This window comes from Seriola aureovittata, chromosome 9 (assembly GCF_021018895.1).
Source record: "Seriola aureovittata isolate HTS-2021-v1 ecotype China chromosome 9, ASM2101889v1, whole genome shotgun sequence".
Taxonomy (NCBI): Eukaryota; Metazoa; Chordata; class Actinopteri; order Carangiformes; family Carangidae; genus Seriola; species Seriola aureovittata.
This window is the reverse complement of record NC_079372.1, coordinates 5,965,736-5,985,253: the sequence shown is the minus strand read 5'-3', so window position 1 is coordinate 5,985,253 and position 19,518 is coordinate 5,965,736. Positions and strand designations below refer to the sequence as shown.

At 41.5% G+C, this 19,518-nt stretch overlaps 1 protein-coding gene across 4 annotated transcripts; it reads right to left on the bottom strand.

Annotated features, from left to right (window-relative positions):
- Positions 1 to 76: 76 nt before the first annotated feature.
- LOC130174676 (RNA-binding motif, single-stranded-interacting protein 2-like) lies at positions 77 to 19,518 on the bottom strand. Of its 4 annotated transcripts, none has more exons than XM_056384752.1 (14): positions 19,380 to 19,518; positions 12,289 to 12,488; positions 9,258 to 9,316; positions 8,034 to 8,125; positions 5,824 to 5,981; positions 5,458 to 5,537; positions 5,150 to 5,259; positions 5,019 to 5,065; positions 4,834 to 4,927; positions 4,093 to 4,143; positions 3,842 to 3,952; positions 3,333 to 3,413; positions 3,162 to 3,252; positions 77 to 3,019 (listed from the first exon to the last, which is right to left on the bottom strand). In XM_056384752.1, exons 1-13 carry the CDS (start codon positions 19,449 to 19,451, stop codon positions 3,175 to 3,177), a joined length of 1,233 nt encoding a protein of 410 aa, XP_056240727.1. In that variant the 5' UTR covers positions 19,452 to 19,518; the 3' UTR covers positions 77 to 3,019; positions 3,162 to 3,174. The 4 variants fall into 4 exon arrangements, with proteins under 4 accessions (XP_056240727.1, XP_056240726.1, XP_056240728.1 ...); XM_056384751.1 differs by having other exon boundaries at positions 12,289 to 12,491; positions 19,380 to 19,517; XM_056384753.1 differs by lacking the exon at positions 19,380 to 19,518 and adding an exon at positions 17,553 to 17,865 and having other exon boundaries at positions 12,289 to 12,491.

Here is a 19,518-nt window from a genome sequence, read left to right as displayed (position 1 = left end):
GCCCCTTGTGTAATAAAAACCACACAAACCACAGTGAAAAAGTTTTATTTAAAAAAATGACAAGTTCAAAATCAAACCAAGTTAAAAGTTTAATAGCTGTAGGGAGCTGAAGGAGACAAAAGACCTGCATCATGGCACAGACAGACAAACATTTACTGAGGAGAGATTGTTTGATGCACAGAAAAAAAACAGACTGCATGGACATTGTTGAACATGAGTTACAAACTGGTCCCATATGTGACTTGATATATCGAATGACCTTCAGCTAACGTTTTCTAAATACTTAGCAATCCAAACTTAGCAGCAATAGTTCTTTAGACTCAGTTTTTCTTCAATAATTTGGATAAAAATAATGGAATGACAAAGGAACACAAAATAGTAATTGAAAGTTGTATTTCTTTGCTTCATAGATCTATGTTCAGAGTAGCTCCGATACAACAGAAATCTTTTCAAAATTAGCAGTGCATGAAAAAAAGAAATTCCAGTCAGAGTTCAAGCCCATCAAATCTGAGTAGCACTTCACTATCCCTTCCAGTGAAATCTAAGGCATTTCTGTGAAGTTTAATTTTCTCCTGGAAATGAACTGTTTCATGGTTTAAAGGAAGAAACCAGTTTCAATTACTCAGAGAAAGAGGAAAGCAAGGTAACAAACAGGACAAGACAGGAGACACAATTAATTGGATGGAACGGTGAATTACATCTACCACAACCCTATGGTGTCCATGTAAAAAAAAGTGTGGATAGACAAGTGGGCGACACCCGCCTTCATACACATAAAGCACACCTGTCATATTGTTTTTTCTATAGTTCCTACATTTCTACATATTAACCACATTTTGGTATGAAATAGTTCCCTTTTAATGCAGTAATTTTACTAACAATTAATGAACCAAGGATGAATGTGTCAGTCAGGAGACAAACAGAAAAAAAAATTCAGTGTTTGTATGATGAAATAAAATCCATGTAAGCCAGAATGTGAAGTCATATTGTGAGGTGATCCATTGTCATAGTGTGAGGTGTCTCTTGGATATCTGTAGTATTGCATTTATAAGGACAATAAATTAATTGCATAGATCATCAGACCTTGGGCATGTTTTCCGAACATTGGACGGAAGAGTTAAAGGATGTGGACACAGTACCAGCTGTGAACAGCCATGAGACCTACTGTAGTTGGTTATTGCCTGTGAACCTTGTACACAAACTGAATCTACATTGCTCTGGCAGGATGAGGTAAGTCAAGGTTTTGAACATATATTTCTCTTACATTGTTCCCAACTGCTTTGGGTACAACTCTGTAGCAATGTATCTGAACCTAGCATACATAATTCATCCATGATCAGGAGTCATGTTTATAATGTGCCAACATTGGTGACACAGACAGAACTGAAATGTCTAAAAAGAAAAAAAAAATATTAAAGCCTCTTTGACATCAATGCTGAAACCAGAACAAGAGAAGTATGCAAACATACAAACAAATCACTATGTAAAAAACAAAGTTGAAAACATCTATTTCTCACTATTTGAAGCACTCAACACACTATCAAAAATAAAATCAAAGCTTCTTTGAAAAATCTCAATCTTAAAAGCATTAAAACTGAATTTAAAAAAAAACAAACAAAAAAAAACTTAAGAAAACCTTTAAATAAGAAATGTAAAAAAACAAAGAAACATGAGGGTGAAAAACGGAAATGCGGAAGCAAACACACAGCAATGGCCGGTATTAAAGAATCTCTCTACTGGCCAGAATAATCCACGTTGATAGTGTTTTCACAAGATAAAACAGGGCAGAGCCACGCTTTACAAGTTGATTTCCATGTGTATGTAATAAGAACTTCATACTCTAATAACAACACCTTAGTCTGAGTCAGAAAATACATTTGTGGGATGTCAGTGGAAATTCAGCTTCCCCTTTTATAAAAGGGACATGAGGAGAAAACAGAGATACTAGCTTTGTTCAGACAATTTGGTATAATGTTGTTATTAAAATGACTGAAGCGTTACTACACTGAAAATCAAAAGAAAGCCTAAATAAATTTAAATCTCTTATTTACAGGCAGCTCTGTATGAGATGTGATCCCTGTTGAACAACTTTGGATTTCATCAAGTGGAGCAGCTCAAACCAATATTTAGAACGTTTTGATAATAATCTCTGGAATGCTTTAAATCTATTTAGCTCGTTTAAAGGCGTCTTCTCTGCGAAATCCGTCATTAATGACCGTCATCTCTAAATTTTCTCTTCTTTGTAATCCTCCGATTGTCTGAAGCTTTGTCGAGATTGTTGGAACTATAAATTATTTGAGAGTCAAGTGCCAAAAAAGAAGTGAGACCACTTCAGGTAAGGTTTCATACCCGAAAAACTCGCTGCCACTTCAAGAGAAGCTAATCCAAGTCAGCACCATATCTGTTTCAAACATGAGTCGCCTGCTTTTTTGAATATGACTTCAGCTTGTGTTTTTTTTTTTTTTAGCCTTCTGTATTCAAATATTTGCACCAATAAATCAAACTACGACACGTGAAGCTAGTAACACACCAAAACAAAGAATTATGTACAAAAAGGCAGGTTCAAAGCCTGAAAGAATCAGGCTGAAAAAAAGAGAGAAGTAAAATCAGCACATCTTAAAAAAGGTCAAAACAAAACATGACTGTTGAAATGTTCTTTTCCTGGTTTCATTCTAGCTCCCCGGAGTAGTATTAGAAAAGAATAAAGTTCAAATAAACCTTTGAAACATGTGTAATGTGTGTCTGTGTGTGACTGTTATCAAAATAGACACTCCTTGTCCTGTTCTTCCATTTCCCATCGCCTGCCATCCTCCAGCCTTGCTTGTTTGGAGTAAAAGAGTTTTGTTTTAAAATATGAGTTTGTAGAAAATATCTTTTTTTTTTCTTTTTTTTTTTTAAATGTCCTTTCTGTGTAACAGTACATGTTCCTCCCGAGTGTCTGGTGCCTTACGTGCAGAGTCACTGTGCCGAGTTTCTGCACTTGGGCCCCTTGAGAGTCACTCCAGCTCCAGAGGAAGATCTGACACAAGGTGACAAGACCGGCCAATTAGAAACAAGAGCATCTGTCATCATCATAGCAACAGAAAGATGTTTTAAAATGAAGACGTTTACACAGACACAGACACCGACACACACAAACACAAGCAATGATCAAAACCTACCTCTGCCACCTCTTCACTTGTTATGCTGGTAGGAGTAGGCTGTGTGTTCTGTGGGTGTCTCTATGGCAACAGGTTGTTGGACGGCACTTTCCTGAGAGGGAGGCAGCAAAGATTAAATCCATAACATTTTAGTGATAATCTGCTCTAGTGAGACAAAACAGAGGTCGTTACCTCGACTGAGATGTTGGTGGCAGGCACTTGGGTGTACTGGGGGATGTAGGTCCCCTGCATAGATGTGTTTGCAGGCATATACTGGGGGAGAATGGAAATCAAACATTCATTGGACATGACGGCTACATTTTGGTAATAACCCTGTCAAATAAACCTGCATGAGGCGAGATTTATATTTTAAATTACAACAACTTTCATCAGCCTAAATTACAAAAGGGAGCTTCAATTCAAGAAGAACACCCCACCCAATTCACACCAAACAGTTCACCTAATTTGCCCAAATAAAATATCTCCACCCTAAGTGTTCGGCAGTAGTGACTGAACACTGGGGAAAAATTGAGATCATTGCTTCTCTCATCCCTTTGGTATCGTCTTGAATAACACAATCACAGTCTGGCTAGTTTGGCAGACAGCTGCTCCCAGCTGTCATTTCACACCACCGATGTTTGGAGCTGCAGCTTTAGCAGTTAAATATCGATACTAGCTGAATGCTAATGCACTCTACTCACTGTGCCACTGCTGCCCATGGAGAGGTGGCTGAGCTGCTGTGTCAGGGGCCCCATCATCGAGGTCGGCTGGATGGACATGGTGTGGTCCATTCCTGGCGTCAGGACTGCTCCCTGCGGAAAAAACGCACACCGTGGTGTTAGAACCTGGAGACTGTTAGACAGTCCGACAGAACACGAAGGCAGCAGAATATTAAAAGATTCCAGCTGCAACAAAAACAGGAAGAAAAGAAAAAGAGCTACTAGATACTCACTGTGGGCGGCATGATGTACGACTGGTGATGTATCCAGGACGGGTTGTGCACCTGCAGCAACAAGAAAGACATGTGTAAGAGGATAACGTGACATGATGTTAATATACGGTGGCCCTGACGGCACAGCGCACAGCAACCTGAGAAAACACATGCAAATACACCTTCAGAAAACATCAATTTGACACCACATGTGCTGCAAAAAAAAAAACAACGTGCTTCAGTCTTACAACACAAGTGTTCCCCAGCTTGGAGTGGGGGGGGTGGGGGGGTGCCATGAAGGCGTAATCCTAACTGCAGCGGCCCAGGTTAATTCTCTCTCTCTCTCTCCCTGACTTTCCTGTCTCTTTCTCTGTCTATCAGAATTAGAATTAATTAATTTTTTTTTCATGCTTTTAACTTCAAAGGTCACAATTGGGCATTGACCAGCAAGTCCCAGCCAGGTTCATCACATTTTATTGTCCCCTGGAAACACTTCTCTTCTGTTTATTAGCATGTGTTGTGATTTTTTTTTTGTTGCAGCGCATGTGTTGTCAAATTGGTGAAGATGTTTGTGCGCGTTTGCGTCTTTGCATGTGTTTTCTTAGGTTGCGGTGTGTTGAGCTCTCAGGGCCACCGTATGAATAGGTTCAATCAGTTTAGAAAATAGTCGAGCGAAGCAATGGTGGGGTTTAAAGGGGTTTGACAGCAGGTCTGGGCTCTGAACTAACTAACAGCTTTGAGGGTCTGAAAATGCCCCAGTACCTGGTAGGTGGACACAGGTGAATGCATGTATGGGGAGAGGGAGGTGGGTCCGATCATCCGGTTGGGGGCAATGCTGTACGGAGAGGAGTAGAATCTGCAGAAAGAGACACAAACTCATTAGTCTCCACAACATGATCCCATTCCCTCTGGATATACAAGGTATTTATCAGAACAAAAGTACTGACCCGTTCTGTAAGGATGTGGTGGGGTCATAGGTAAGGGTCATTCCTCCCTGGAGGACAAAGAGAAAGGAGCGCATCATTCAGAGGCTTATCGATGTACCGTATCGTCTGAACAGCAAAAATCTTAAACTCACAGTTTCCCCATCTCTTGTCCAGGGCCGGCCGTTCTGCAGATATTTTCCTTGGCTCTGACGCTTCTTCTGGCCTCCATCCGCAAATTTGCACAACAAGGGTTCTGGAGGCACTGGACCAGGGATTTTCAAAATAAGAAAATATCATGTTATATGAAAGACAATATTCATTTTCATGAAAGCATAACTCTTTGAATTAGATTATTTCCTTGGGCTGGTGATTTGTTTAAAATCAAATCAAGATGTCAGCTCAAAGACACCTGCCAAAAAGTCAAAAAAAAAAAAAAAGTCAAAAAAAAAAAAAAGCCCACCTGGAACTCCAGGTGGAGTCTTGATATATTTTCCATTGAAATGTTGGATGATGGCCTCACATTTCTCTGTTGACTCCATCCTATAGGAAAAGGTTATGTCTGTTAAAAGCGATTACTGTGTTCAACGTAAACAGGTGACAAGGCTTCAAGCAGATTCGCTACCTGTATCGGCCACCAGAGGGCTCACTCACCATGGCTAATAATATCCTATAAAGTTGATCTGTAACTTTACCACTGACTACACTCATTTTCAAATATTTCTTTGTGTAAGTGGATATTGTCTTCAAAGCACACGAGGCTGCAGCATCACTAATCGACTTACACCAGCTGTCCTAATACACATGACTAAATAACTCAAGTTGGTACCTGGCAAAGCCGACTCCTCGGCTGGTTCCGTTGGCATCGCGGAGGATGCGTGTGGAAATAGCCTGGCTGAAGGGCTTCAGCATGTTCTCCAGCTCCTGCTCGTCCATGGACAGCGGCAGGTTGGAGATGTACAGGTTGGTGGGGTCCTGCTCCTGTTGCTGAGGCCAAAATAAGATTTAAGAATGAGGATGTGGAGCAGTCACAACTGAATCGTGCTGATGGGAGCCCTCCAAAAATTCAGAGCTGGAGGGAATATATAACCTTTTAACAGGAAGTGTGTGAGATGTCTGATATTTGGGAGGGTGGCAGGTGGAGCACATCAGTCAGCTAAAAAAACAGCTGAGAGAGGACGCGGAGGGTTTGAAGTTAAAAGCGGATTTTATTTTGGCCTTGTGGAGAAAGTTGATGAGATCTTAGGAGAAAACAGATATTCAGAGATGGTGGAGATAGTCTGGCTGGACTTCAGCTGAACTTCTCTCTCATGTTAACTCTCTCTCCCCCTCTCTCTCTCTCTCTCTCTCTCTCTCTCTCTCTGTCCCCACTACTTTTATTCATCCAACCCACTCTTCTCTTGTTCTCCATCACTCATGTGTTATTACCAAAAGAGCAGAAGACAGGCCCATTGTATGAGACTCGACTCTTAAGAGGATGAAAGCGCAGGATACAGGTAATGTGATATTAAAGCATAATTACATTTCATATGGCTCACCATCCATGAATGATCTAAAATGATGATGTGCTCTTGCTCGGTGGAGAATCACAGCAGAGACGTTTTGGACAAAGACCTTTGGAAATAATCTGGAGAACATCTGAAGCATTGTGCTATCATCTCCCCACAAGGCGAACATTATCATCCTGTTTCCTAGGTCATGGTAATAATATGTCGCTTGCATTCAAGCAGTTATATTCATGTGGTAATCCTGACCTTGAATGCAGGCACAGAGGCCGGCTCTGTCGGCTTGCATAAACCAGACAAATTATGCAGCTCTTCCAAATCTGTATTTGAAATTAGTAAAAAAAAAAAAACTTGGAAGAATCTCGGAGAGTGCCACAGTTTCATTTTCTGCTTTTGAACTATTTTGCAGGATTTCTTTGCCTCCTGCTCAAACAAATTTAATTTGACCAACAGTATCTTGTAAGATAACCAATCTGTATCAGCCTCTAACCATTATGCATATTCATTATCTCAGAGTACAGATGTGATTAAAAAACCTGTAAATGCAGTGTGAATTAATTTCCATCCCATGAATAATGCATGTGTAATCGCTGCGACCTGTGGTGAAGGTGATTTCTGCTTCACCTCCCTCCTCCTCTTCCTCCTGTTCCTTCTCCTTCTGCTGTGGATTTCAACCGGCAATGAGTCAGAGTGAGTCAGAGAGAAATCTGACGCAAACATAAGCCGTGTTGTAAACCAGGAGTGAAGGGGTGAGTGAAATCAAGTTATTTTGTGGGCAAGAAGCCGTATGAATGTCAGTGATCCAGCTTAACGCGAGATCAGCTTTCCCAGGGTGTTGGTGGCGTGCGTGCGTGCGTGCATGCGCTTGCTTGTGAGTGTGTCATAATCCGGTTGAGGCAAGGCTGCTGAAGTGCGTGCATGATCGTCAAGTGTGCTCCGTGTGTGTGTGTGTGTGTGTGTGCGTGTGCGTGTGTTGACAGGGCGGGTGGCTGGGCACAGGGCCCTGCTGACTGGGGAGCTGCTCAGACACTGAGTCAGATGCCACCAGGGAGAACAGACAGATCCTTTGTACAGGGAGCTCAGAGACCAGGCCCTGGGACACGCTCCCCCAACACCGTCCCCACTATGAAGCACGACGCGCACGCAGGCATACACATCCACACACTGTACCTGTGTGCATCCTTGCGCTCTTTTTAGTGCACAAACATATTCTACAGTGTGTTAATACCCATAAATACACTGATTTAAACATACGCCCATGTGTGCACCTCCCAGGACACACTCACTGCATGAACACACGGTTGAGAAAGCTTGAAAAGAAACATTAGCCAAGGAACAACCGTTCAGGCTGCAAGGATAATAATTCATCATGTAATTTGTAATTAATAATTCATCCTTCTACATTTTGCTGAGTCACTGTCAAAATATCTGACAGTGTTTCTTTTAGTGTGCTGAAGATTTAAAACTGACCAATCTGTATTAAGTTGTAACACATAAATCCACCAAATATTGACATCTCAAATGGGGTTCTTACCTTGGCCATCTGAGCCTGCACTCCACCCGCCTTCAGCGCTGTCACTGCCTTCTGAGCTGACGCCGGACTGTCAAAGTCAACAAAGCCATAGCCTGCAGGGGCCGAGACGTACAGCAAGACATACAAAGTTATGACAATGTGATATGCATACCACAGGACTCTATGGACAGAAACGTGTAAAGTGAACTCATGAAGCACTCATAGTAGTAGCGTTTGAATCTGAGGAGACAACCAGCTATGTCTGGATCTTGCTTCCCACTTGAGGACAGATGTATAGTTATACAACACTGACCATGTTAATGTCGCACAATACACACCTGTTAGGTGAGAATAGTGTGAAGCTTAATGGACAGTAAACATTTGGCGACCGAAAGCAAACAGGCTGACTGAGAAGAGTGTATCCGCAGTGTGCTGTGACCTTAAAACTGAAATCTGTAACTTTCCACACAGACTACAGCAGAGATGACGAACCATCCAGTGTCATGCTCGTGACTTATTTCACCACTCTGTTGTTGATATGCAGTGAAAATATTGTCAAGTGACAAGATAAGGTGTTAGTGAATTCATTATCTACTGAAGAAATTCATTTAAGTGAACTGGAGAGGCAACACACAACACAGTGGAGTAATGAGCGCATCTCCAACCACTGTAAATGAATTGTTTTTCCTGTGTACTGTCTGCCACACTGCTTGTTAAAATGAAATTATAGCAATGTAAAAATATCACACATTATGGATATGTATTTCAGATTTTAAGAGTTTTGTTCAGTTATTGACTCAGAACCATGGTCGCACATTATGGAGTACAAACTAAATATGCAATGAAATTGCAACACAAATTATTTAAACAAAGGTACAACATTCTTCATGAAGGCACCTCATATAATACAAATAACAAATAATAAAATAACAAATCATTTTTTGTTTCATCAAAATGTAGTGACAATATTTATCTAAGCATAATCTGACCAGATGCAAACAAAAGGTGATACTTGTCTTCCAGACAGCTGTTATTACAAAGGTCGCAGAACCTCTGATTCTTTTATATCTTTCAGTGACGCTGGGGAATCTGTTCTCTGAAATAGCCTGTCTGTAATTTTGGTTTTCATAAAATAGGTACTTTTCCCGCATTAAGATCACATGCTGACACACTTTTGTACAAATTGACCTTTAAAACTCTGCTCACCGGTTACTTTTTCAACCTGCCAGTGCCTTTACACCTCACCTTTGCACTTGTTAGTAGTCTTGTCCAGGATGGCCTTGGTGGATACGATCTTCCCATACCTGAAAAACAGTGAGGTTCACCAGATTCCATCATTCCATCAGATTCAGTGCAATGACACCGAATATAATTACACCATCTGATAATAAATGATGTGCAAGGGGCAATCTTTAGAGAGGGGGTGGAACACAAATGAAATAAGAGTAATGTCCCGTGGGTTCCTGCATGCCAGAAAGGATATATAGAATACTATAGGTTTCCTATATCTTATGCATTCTAGCTAGCTCACACACATATGTCAATGGGGATCATGTCTCAAGGGGAATCCAACATGATGTGAAAATAAATAAATGTTGCTGCTGCTGCACATTCAGATTGCTTCACAATGGACTATCAATATTAAAATCCTGCATCATCTACCCAGCTGCCCAGCTATGGATACTGCAGATGCACAGGATAGTGCCTGACTTGGGCAAATGCTTCTGTGAGGCAGAGTGTCTATCAGTTCGCATCTCTCCAGGCATGTGCATGCAGTGTAATCTGATATGCCTCTCCTTGGCTGTCCTGTCCAATGTTGGCTCCTAGCCATACTCTCATTCTACTAACCAGCTTCTCTCTAGGCAGCGTTAAGCCCTCCACTGGGTCTTAGTGCCCCTCACAATGCAACCCAAGCTTTCATCGAGAGACGCCACACCACCGACACATTTTATCTGGGCTAGAAGAGTCACTTTCAAAATACACTTTATAATAAGGATTAAGCGATGACCTGCTAAAATTGTAATCTGACAGTTAATCTGTTGGATTACTCTGAATTGGAAATGAAAAGTTACTTTAGGGTCACTTTCCCTTTAGAGAAAAAGGAATCTATAAATCTGTACTCTGTAACAAAGATAGCTTCAAGTCACCTTGAAGATGACTATGTTTTAATGTGAGTATCCACAAATTCTAAATGATTGATTTGTAGATTATAGATATTATAACAGCAGAATAAACTACTAAATGTTGGGGATCAAAATATACAGTATGTATATATCATGTCATCATTTCACTCCCTCCTTATGTTTGATTATGTCAATCCACTAAAGACGTCTCTGCAAATTGAATCCATCCAATGTTAACTGAAGATCTTTTGTATTATGCATTTGACCTCCTAAATGACATTACTATTTCATGGTGCATTTCTTATTCTAAACCATAAGGTGCATCCAACTGGACTGGGTGGATACGCCAACATTGTCTTCCTATATTTTCATATGCATCATTACTATGGGCCCAAAGCCACCCACCCAGTCTCCTGCTTCACTTTATGACTAGTATTAAAGCTGTGAGCTCAGCTTGCTGCTCTTCCCTGCTTACACAGCTGAGCTACTGAAGATACGGAGGTACTGAACAGCGCTCAGAGGTCTTGGACTACATGATGCAGAATGAAAAGAGGGGCTAGAGACTCAGCCATGTGTGAGAGAGCACAGCATACAGAGACCAGCCCAACATCCATCCATGGTCAACCACCAAGAGAAGGACCAGGGCAAGGACCAGAGCGGCAGCGAGGCGCCCACGGAGGCAACTACAGTGGCCAGAGATGGAGAACCAACCCCCATTCCCTCTTCTCATCCCTCACTTCCTGCGCAGTACATCTCAGAGTGTGCATACAGCAACTCTCAGTGTGGGGGAGGGGGGGGCTTTAGGAGTTCTATGTCCTGGTATATGCACACATTAACTGTTCAAACTTGAGTTGAGTATGTAAAATCTCCTCCATGAATTGTCTTCCTACTGTTTTACACCCTGATCTACAAGCATTTTCCTTATTAACTATGACTGGATAAAGTATCCTATCTCAGTCCACTTTAACTGGGAATTACATCGGCCTTAATGTGCTCTGCTAACAGGCAAATTTCATGCAGTGATTTTATCTGCTCTGTAAAAGCAGAAATATGAGAACTATCCCCACAGAACACCACCTGACACACAAACCCTGAACTCCATTCACTCCTCCCCCCTCCGATTCTCTCCACCACCGCCACCACCACCCCTCACCCAAACCCCACCTCCCCCCTCTTCATGCCATTGCCCTTGTTTGTCTTTCCCTTTCCCCTGGGCTCGCCGTTTCCTGTAGGGTTGGGCAGCCTCATGTGAGCCATATCTTCCAGACAGCTGTAAAATAGCAGGCCTCTCCCTCCCTCTCTCTCTCTCTCCCTCCCTTATTCAATCTCTCTAGCCCCCTTTTCCCTCCTTTTTTCTCACTCTTCTCCTCTGTTCTTCTGGTTCTCATCACCAGGCTCCAGAATTCAATTAAGTAAACCCAGATCATTCATTTCAGCCCTACTTGTTTTGATGTCTCCCACTGAAGACCTAACAAACATGTCAGATGGATTGGATGATGCTGTTGTTTGATGTCTGTCTACATGCGGCCCACAACAGTTTTCAAAGACTCGCACTCACATTGAAGAGCAACATAGTGTGGTATTTATAGTGCAGAATGTGACTTTGAATTAGGGTAGCAAAGTCTCATTGTCATCGTACTGTACGCTGAAGACTAAAGCGCAGATGAGCCGTAATTCACATAGGTTAAGAGTCAAAGAAGGAGCACGAGCAGACATACAGAATGAATTAGCATGAGAGAGGGAGACTAAACATTCTGTACCTAGTTGTTGGAAAGTCTATGCTTAGCTGTGCCAAACTGAAAGGTCTTAGTTTGCAGGCCAAATGATTGTTGGTTTTTCCATAAGGCCACTAAATGATGGGCCTTATAAAACATGTGGCTCCCTTCTCTGGTCCAGAAAAACCTGCTAAGGTGCACTTTAGCATTCGTGTGCACTTCAAGTGTAAGGAAGCCATCCATCTACCATATTTATCCATGTAGTAATGCAATCCATTCAGTCTTTCAGCCAGCCATCTATCCATCCACCCATCACTCTGTTCTATCTTAATCTACTCTGCTCCTCTAACCTGGTTAGTGCTCACCGCGAGCAACCAGAGAGAGATTTATTGGGTGTCTAAATAGACAGCTGAAGCAATTGGTTTTTGGGTGACTTACGGCTGACAGAGTTTGACCAGATCCTGGTCTGTGGTTCCTGGGTGGAGGCCGCGGATGTACAGGTTCGTTTTGCTCAGCTGCTCTCCTCCGCTGCTGCCGCCGCTGCTGCCACTGCCATTGCTGATGGTGTTGCTGCTGCTGTTGTTGTTGTTGTTGGGGCTTGGAGGAGCCATCTGATGGTTGGAAGGGGACACATACGTCTGCTGCAACAAGAACAAAGAGTGTAGTTACATTTGGGGTGGCACCGTCGCAAACAATGCAATTGAAGGGATGCACACGCTGATGTAGTAGCTAACTGAACATGAAGCAAGAACAGCTGGTTAATGGTCCACTAACTGACTCGCTCAAACTACAGGCTTATGAGGAGAAAATCAATTAAGGACACAATTAGCCAGAGCGTGAGCAACAGTGGCTGGTTAGCCTAATGGCATGGTGTCAAACATCCAAATGGGGCCAGAGTCAGAGCCAGGATATCAATAGCAATTTCACCGCTTCATCTGACTTAATAGGTCAGCCGAGACGAGATGACATGGAACATAAAAATGAGAAGAAGAAACAAATATAAGCCAACATTTGTAAATAGGTGAAATAATGCAAACATGTATATTATGCCATGTATGCATGAAGAACACTACACTACGTAAGACGGAATGAGCAATGTGTACATGCTCATATTAAAAGGTCATAATAAGCTGTTAGACTAATTTGTTTGTTCTTATTTTGCATATAAAAACAATAAAAATGAACAAGGTCATAATAAGATCACAGGGGTGTATTTGTTAGACAGTGTATTACAGGCTCTGAATGTGTGGTGATTTATCAAAAAATGAATAAATCAAGCCAAATCTGATCTGTAAGCAGCAGGTTACACAGATAAATAATTAGCCTCTGGCCTCTACAATACATCCTGCTTGACTGGGAAGTGACTAAAGATCGGCTCTACAAGGGAGAGTTTGACAGTAGGACGTTTCTGCATTTTTACTATTCATTTGTGCAAACGTCAAATTTATTTTTTGAAAACTAATGATCCAGCACTTAATGTTGAAAGATTGAATGTTGACCATATCTAGTAAAACAGCGTTGCCTTTAAACGTGTTTAACATGCATTAGTGACGGCTGACACACAGAATCATTGTCTATGACACGGTATACCTGTTGCTTTAAACTGTAAATGTTGAGGCATAACCTTAATTATTATATGTTTAAGAATACCAATCAAAATGACCTAATTTTGAATAGTATTGAAACTCTGAGAAATGATACTTTTGGCAGACATGTAAACACTAAAAAAATTATAGCATGTGTGGGAACTGAACCATGTTACAAATGCAAGAACAAAGAGTGTAATATTAAATCTGGCTGGAATTATTGTGGCTGGATGAGAGGCTTTTATGCTGCGGGTTGAGGCTGAAGCAGTTTTCATTGCGAGTATTTGAAACAGTTCCAATCAAAACTGTTCACAGGGAGATCTGCGGATTATCAACAGCAACCAGGACATTGTTTCTGGAGAGAAACGTTTATATTTTCTTTTTCCAATTTCATTTTTCAGTGCTTTGAGCAGCACAAACCATATTCTATTTACCACTACTGTCTCGGGGTGTTGGCGGAAATCTCGAAACCTAAACTGTCTGCATGACTAGATACCACTGAATGTGTTTTTAGTACTAACGCAGTACAGTATGTAGAGATTTGTGCATATAACTATTGAATTTTTGAACATTTCTTATTTTTACTGACCATAGTTTGAAACTGAAAGTCTAAATTGAATTTGTCAGGAAGGGAAATGTCAGATAAGTTTGGCCATAGTGTTGCCTTCCTCTCTTTGCTGGAGGAGGAGGAACCGTTTGATTAGTTATGGTCAGCAGGCCCGGCCCCAGGGAACAATGGGGTGGCTTGTTGGACACCACAAGGTCAGCACTGGACCACCAGCTTGTTAACAGAGAAGGAGCTGTCAAAAGACTGCTGGAATCAAGCTAATTAAGGCTTCCCTACTCCTCTCTGCCGCGGCTCTGTTCAAACCAACTAGTACAAGTGTAATTCAGACTCGCTCACAAATCTTTGAGGGATCATCATATTTTACAAAATTAAAACAAATATTTTAAAGTTTAAAGCATGTTTCAAACAGTGGTTTGAAAAATTATCAACAGGATTTGGAAGTTTAAAAATAAGATTCGAGTAGGCTATGTATTCTATAATCAAAATACTTGCACTGTTGCATAATTCAATTTGCGAGATACAAATTGGGTCTGAAAAATGCAGAAAACTGTCCACTATGCCTGGGTGAGAAAAAAGGAAAAATAAACAAATCCTGTTCGTTTGGCTCCAACAAACCACAAAGATTCAACTAATCACACTCCAAACAAACAAATGTTTACTGGCCACAAATCACGTCAAACAACACAGAAGTGTTTGTTAAATGACACTTTATTCTTTGTGATTGGCTACAGCTGGATATCCTCCTGCCACAGAAGCAAGTTAACTTGTACGTTAACGTTGGATGCAGGTTAACGTTGGAGGTTAACATTGGATGCAAAATGTTGTCTAATCCTTTTAAAAGTGTCATTACAAAACTTTAAGCCCCTCTGACACATGGGGTTAAAATCTATAACATATCTTAATCTAGCTGATTTAGTTGAGGTAAATCATCCAGACTTTTCAAAATAATGTTACTGGTTTGTGTTTATTATTACATCACAGTATTTATGATAATGGGCACGGTTATTTAAATGTGTCCCCTCTACACAGACCAGATGAGATCATCCTACTGCAGATCTTTATCCAGCTGATTAACTGTCTACAGGTAGGATGACATGGTAAATGACATATTATGCTAATTATTTTAATCAAATTAAGATGTAAGTTAAGCATGTATGATAATGCATGTCTGATTTTCCAAAACAGATTTTTTTTTTTTTACCGCACAGCTAAACCCCGACTGCAGGAAAATGTGTACTCTGACCCGATTTCTCTACTACAATTCATTCCACAGCATGACAATCAATGAACCTTAACACACAGCCAGAATTTTAAAGAACTATCTTCAGCCACGAGGAGTCCTGCAACAGGCAGTATGGCCCCAACAGAGACTCTGATCTCAACATCTTGGAGTCAGTCTGGGATTACACGAAGAGATAGAAAACACTGAGGCAGCCTAAATCCACAGAAGAACTGAGGCACGTTCTACAAGATGCTTGGAACAACCTACCTGCCAGGTACCCTGAAAAACAGCGCACTAATGTACTGAGGAGAGGTGGTGCTATTTCAAAGGCAACGAGTGGTCACACCAAGTACTGACTTGATTGATTAAATAAAAACTATTCATGGCATTGTTTTTAAAAGTATCCTCACTTTACTTTTCCAGCCTATTGCACTGTACTATATGTGTAATCTAGTAACATTCTTTCAGACATGACTGACATGAGAAACACCAGTCATTCGTTTTCCACTAACCAGCTGCCATATGTTTCCCAAACTGTTTTGGAATCAGCCTTCAGAGCCTCCTCCCTGTCTTTTTAGTTGAGTGGAGAAAATCACAGTGACTCACAGACCCCATTCATCTCGGTCCTCTTCTCTAATCTCCCTCTCTTCTTTAGCTTCAATAGTACACTGTTTGTTTTTCCACAATCACAGGCCCTTCCTGTGCTTTCCCTTGCCTTCACTGTAGGCGGCTTGCACAGACTATCAGGAGGGATGCACCTGCAGAAGCCTGGGGAGATAAAATCTGACAGGAGACCGAGTCCGGGCCCAGGCCTAGCTAGTGAGGCCTGTCTAATTGGGATCTGAGCTTGTTAGCGGAAAGTGCTAATCCCTCTCATGTGCTCTCTAGTCAGAAGGTAGTGTCTCATTAAGACCGCTCTGCTAGGCTCCTTCTGAGAAAAGGATGGCAGTGAGTCAGCTCCACACCTACTCCCCATCTGCCCCAGTGCCCAGCGCCGGCTCCAGGTGTTTTGCCACCCATGTAAGGTAATGCCCAATGTGCTGCTGCAAACACGGGCAAACATCCATGCAGAGGAACAGAAATGCAGTTAAGAAGGTCAGAAAGTATGAGACTCTTAATTGTGCATGACTGGGAATCACAAATCTAATTTTACAGCCTGTAAAAGTGCATATCCTCTCAGTTAGTCCGTGCCCAAAACCTGACCTCCTGACATGTTACTGATTTCCTTCCAAATTATCTGTTTACACTGCTCCTTACATGCACCGCAATGTCATCTCTGAGCATTCTTTGCATTCCTTTGCAATACACAAATGTTTGTGTTTCTCTCCTTGAAGTGGACAGGGGTTGCGGAGGGGCATATGTTGGGTCTAAGATCAGAGCTGAAGCTGTCGTTGTTAAATTGAACTACATTCCTGGAGGCATCACAGTTCTGTGGGAGCTAAGCTTCCTGACAAGACAAGATCAACTCTGAAAAAATGCAGGAAATCCTCCTGTGTGCACATAAAACATACGAATTTACAACTGACATACTAATATTGGATCAAAAAAGGCATTTCATTTTACAATATGATATAACTTTATCCCTTCTGCCGATGAACAATGGATGCTCAGTTGCTTTCAGCCACTGGGCAGAGTGAAGACGAACATGTATACAATTCTCACATCCCCATTAATATCAGAGTACGCAGTTATAGTCGCAGAACGATAAGTCAGCTCTTTGTGTTATTATTATAGTTGTGCAGGAAGCATAACCACAGTAAGTGGCCTACAGCATGGTGCAGAGAGAGGGAGTGTGCGCCACACAGCAGCTGAAGACTGATGAGGTGATTACAGTTGGAGGGAGCAGAGGTGATGCCTGGAGGGACCGCAGGTGACTCAAGGACTTTTTCATCCGAGAGAACAATGAGTGCTAAGTGAGGCAGGATGTATGCCTTTAACTTTGTAGTGATAGCAAGGGTATGAGCCTGATTGTGTGACACTTGAATGATACATCTCTCTGGCACTATAAAGCTTCTGTGGAGGCTGATGCTGAGGCTGCTCACACAATCTTCTTAGTTCTGTCAGTTAGCTATCTTTATCCCCAAGACAGGGATATCATTTCCTACAACATGTGAGTGTCAAAAATATTGAATATTTCAATTAGCTCCAGAAGAAAATGCATTTTGCTTATCATTATTAATCTGGTACAGTAACATTTCAAACATGCAAACTGTCAAAATCACTATCTCTATATTCTAAGATTTATCATTTACACCTATGCTGTGCAACAAGTATATATTTATGAATACATGAATGAGAGAGAAATATCTTAAATATGGAGTCCTACCTGTTTGGCTAAAGAAACCTTTATAGGCACCGTGGAAAAGATCATAGTGTTACAGACACAATCTCTTTATATTATCTTTCTGCTGCTGCAGGCAAAAAAAAAAAAAGTAGTGCAAGCACGGAAGAACCAAATGAGAAAAGTGATGAAAATCCTTGGTGTCCTGTGGCTAAAAGGTGAGACTTCTCCTTGCTCTCCTGACTCAATCCGGTTTTATTACAAAGGAAAATCTTTTTTAAAAAGTCTTTTTTCAACAGGTATCAAACACGCTGAAGAGACCAGAAAGTACATTCATCAGTTAGGAGGAATGTTCAGCCTCTCTTCTCCATGTGAACTGAACCACTGACAGACAAGAAATCGAGGTATGTGAAACACAAGGGAGGAAGAAAGAAAAAAAAAAAAAAAAAGACTGGGGGCAGTTAATCGAAAGCAGAAGGGGGGAGGGGGAGGGGGTCCTCTTAATCCTTTTCTCCGCCCTTTTTCTTGTAGTAAAAGACACAGACCAAGGGGGTTAGCACTTGATGCTGGATTTACAAGTCCTCTCTCTGTGTGACTTTGGCACTGTAACAATGCAAAATGTGTAAAATTAAAAGAAAAAAAAAGTGTGAGTGTGCATGTCTTCTTTCAAGGAAAGGGTTTAAGTTTGCAGAGTCCCTCTTGAAATGAGCACATTGTCTGAATCCAGGATTCCAGGAATTCCAGGTCATTAATCTGAGCAATCTGAATTCCTGCCAGCCGTGAGGCAGGGAAGGGAATAACACAGGCAAGGAGGGAGGTGTTTGATTTCAGCTTTGTTGAGACATTACTCAAGAAATGCTGCAAGTCAAGCATCTACATACTTCATCGGCCAATCCAAGTCACAATTGAGCTGAAACGTTATTTGACAGATTCTGGGATGAAATCTTAATAGTTAAACAAAATCTTCTAAAATCAACATTCAAAATTCTCCAAATCCTAAACGTGTCAGTTTACACTATAGCTGTAAATAATCTAAACCAATGCTAGAATCTCTACATGTCCCAGAATGTATGTAGCCTACAGTGCTTACAGGAAAAGAGGTTGAAAATAGAAACAATGTCACCCATGAATTATTCATGTAGGAACACAAAGTAATCAATATTGTACCTTATATAATGTTTGTCCTGCAAACTACACACCTCATATGGCCACATATAAGACATCAATATAGGACCTCTTATATGGGCTCTGTAACTTTACTCCTTTTCATAGAGCCATGCAAACCCTCAGTCATCATTAGCAGGACTGAAGGGGTGGGGCATATCTGTACGCGTAAAAGAGAGGAAAAAAAACTTTGCTAACTTGTAGTTAATTCAATGAAAACATTACTTAAGCGCAGACATGGTTGATTGAACCCCCATAAATACATATAAAAGTAGCATATGAATCGCTTTTACTCGCTTGTTCGGCGCCTTACACGAGCATCTACAGCCAGTTTGAAAGCGGTGCTGTGTGTGTGTGTGTGTGTGTGTGTGTGTGTGTGTGTGTGTGTGTGTACAGGCTGGGTATAGGAAGAGAACAGCGACCGTATCGGAACAAACGAAAGCAAACTGTGGCAGTAATCTACAGGCAACAATGTAATGTAGTTTGTAACAGTGTCACCCTAACGTCAAAAAGCCGACAGCGAAGGTTGCAACGGCAAGTAACAAGAGTTTAAGCGTCGCCTGTGATCCACTTTCAAGGACACTGCAGCTTAAACAGCCGAGCAGCTTCTAACTGGAGAGGCAGATACTCGAACAGCCCCGCATCGACAAATGACTCTGTATTTCAGCAAGAGAGGGCAGAAGTACAGGCTGTGTTGTTGTTATTTACCTTCTTGTTGTTTTTGCCGGTGTAGCCGTTGTACGGGTTGATTCCTGTCCTTGGCGGCACAGAGAGCAGCATTTTTACACGGCGCTGTGTCCGGAGGAGCGGAGAGCCAGGGCAGTCAGCTGACGTCAGCCAGGGAGAC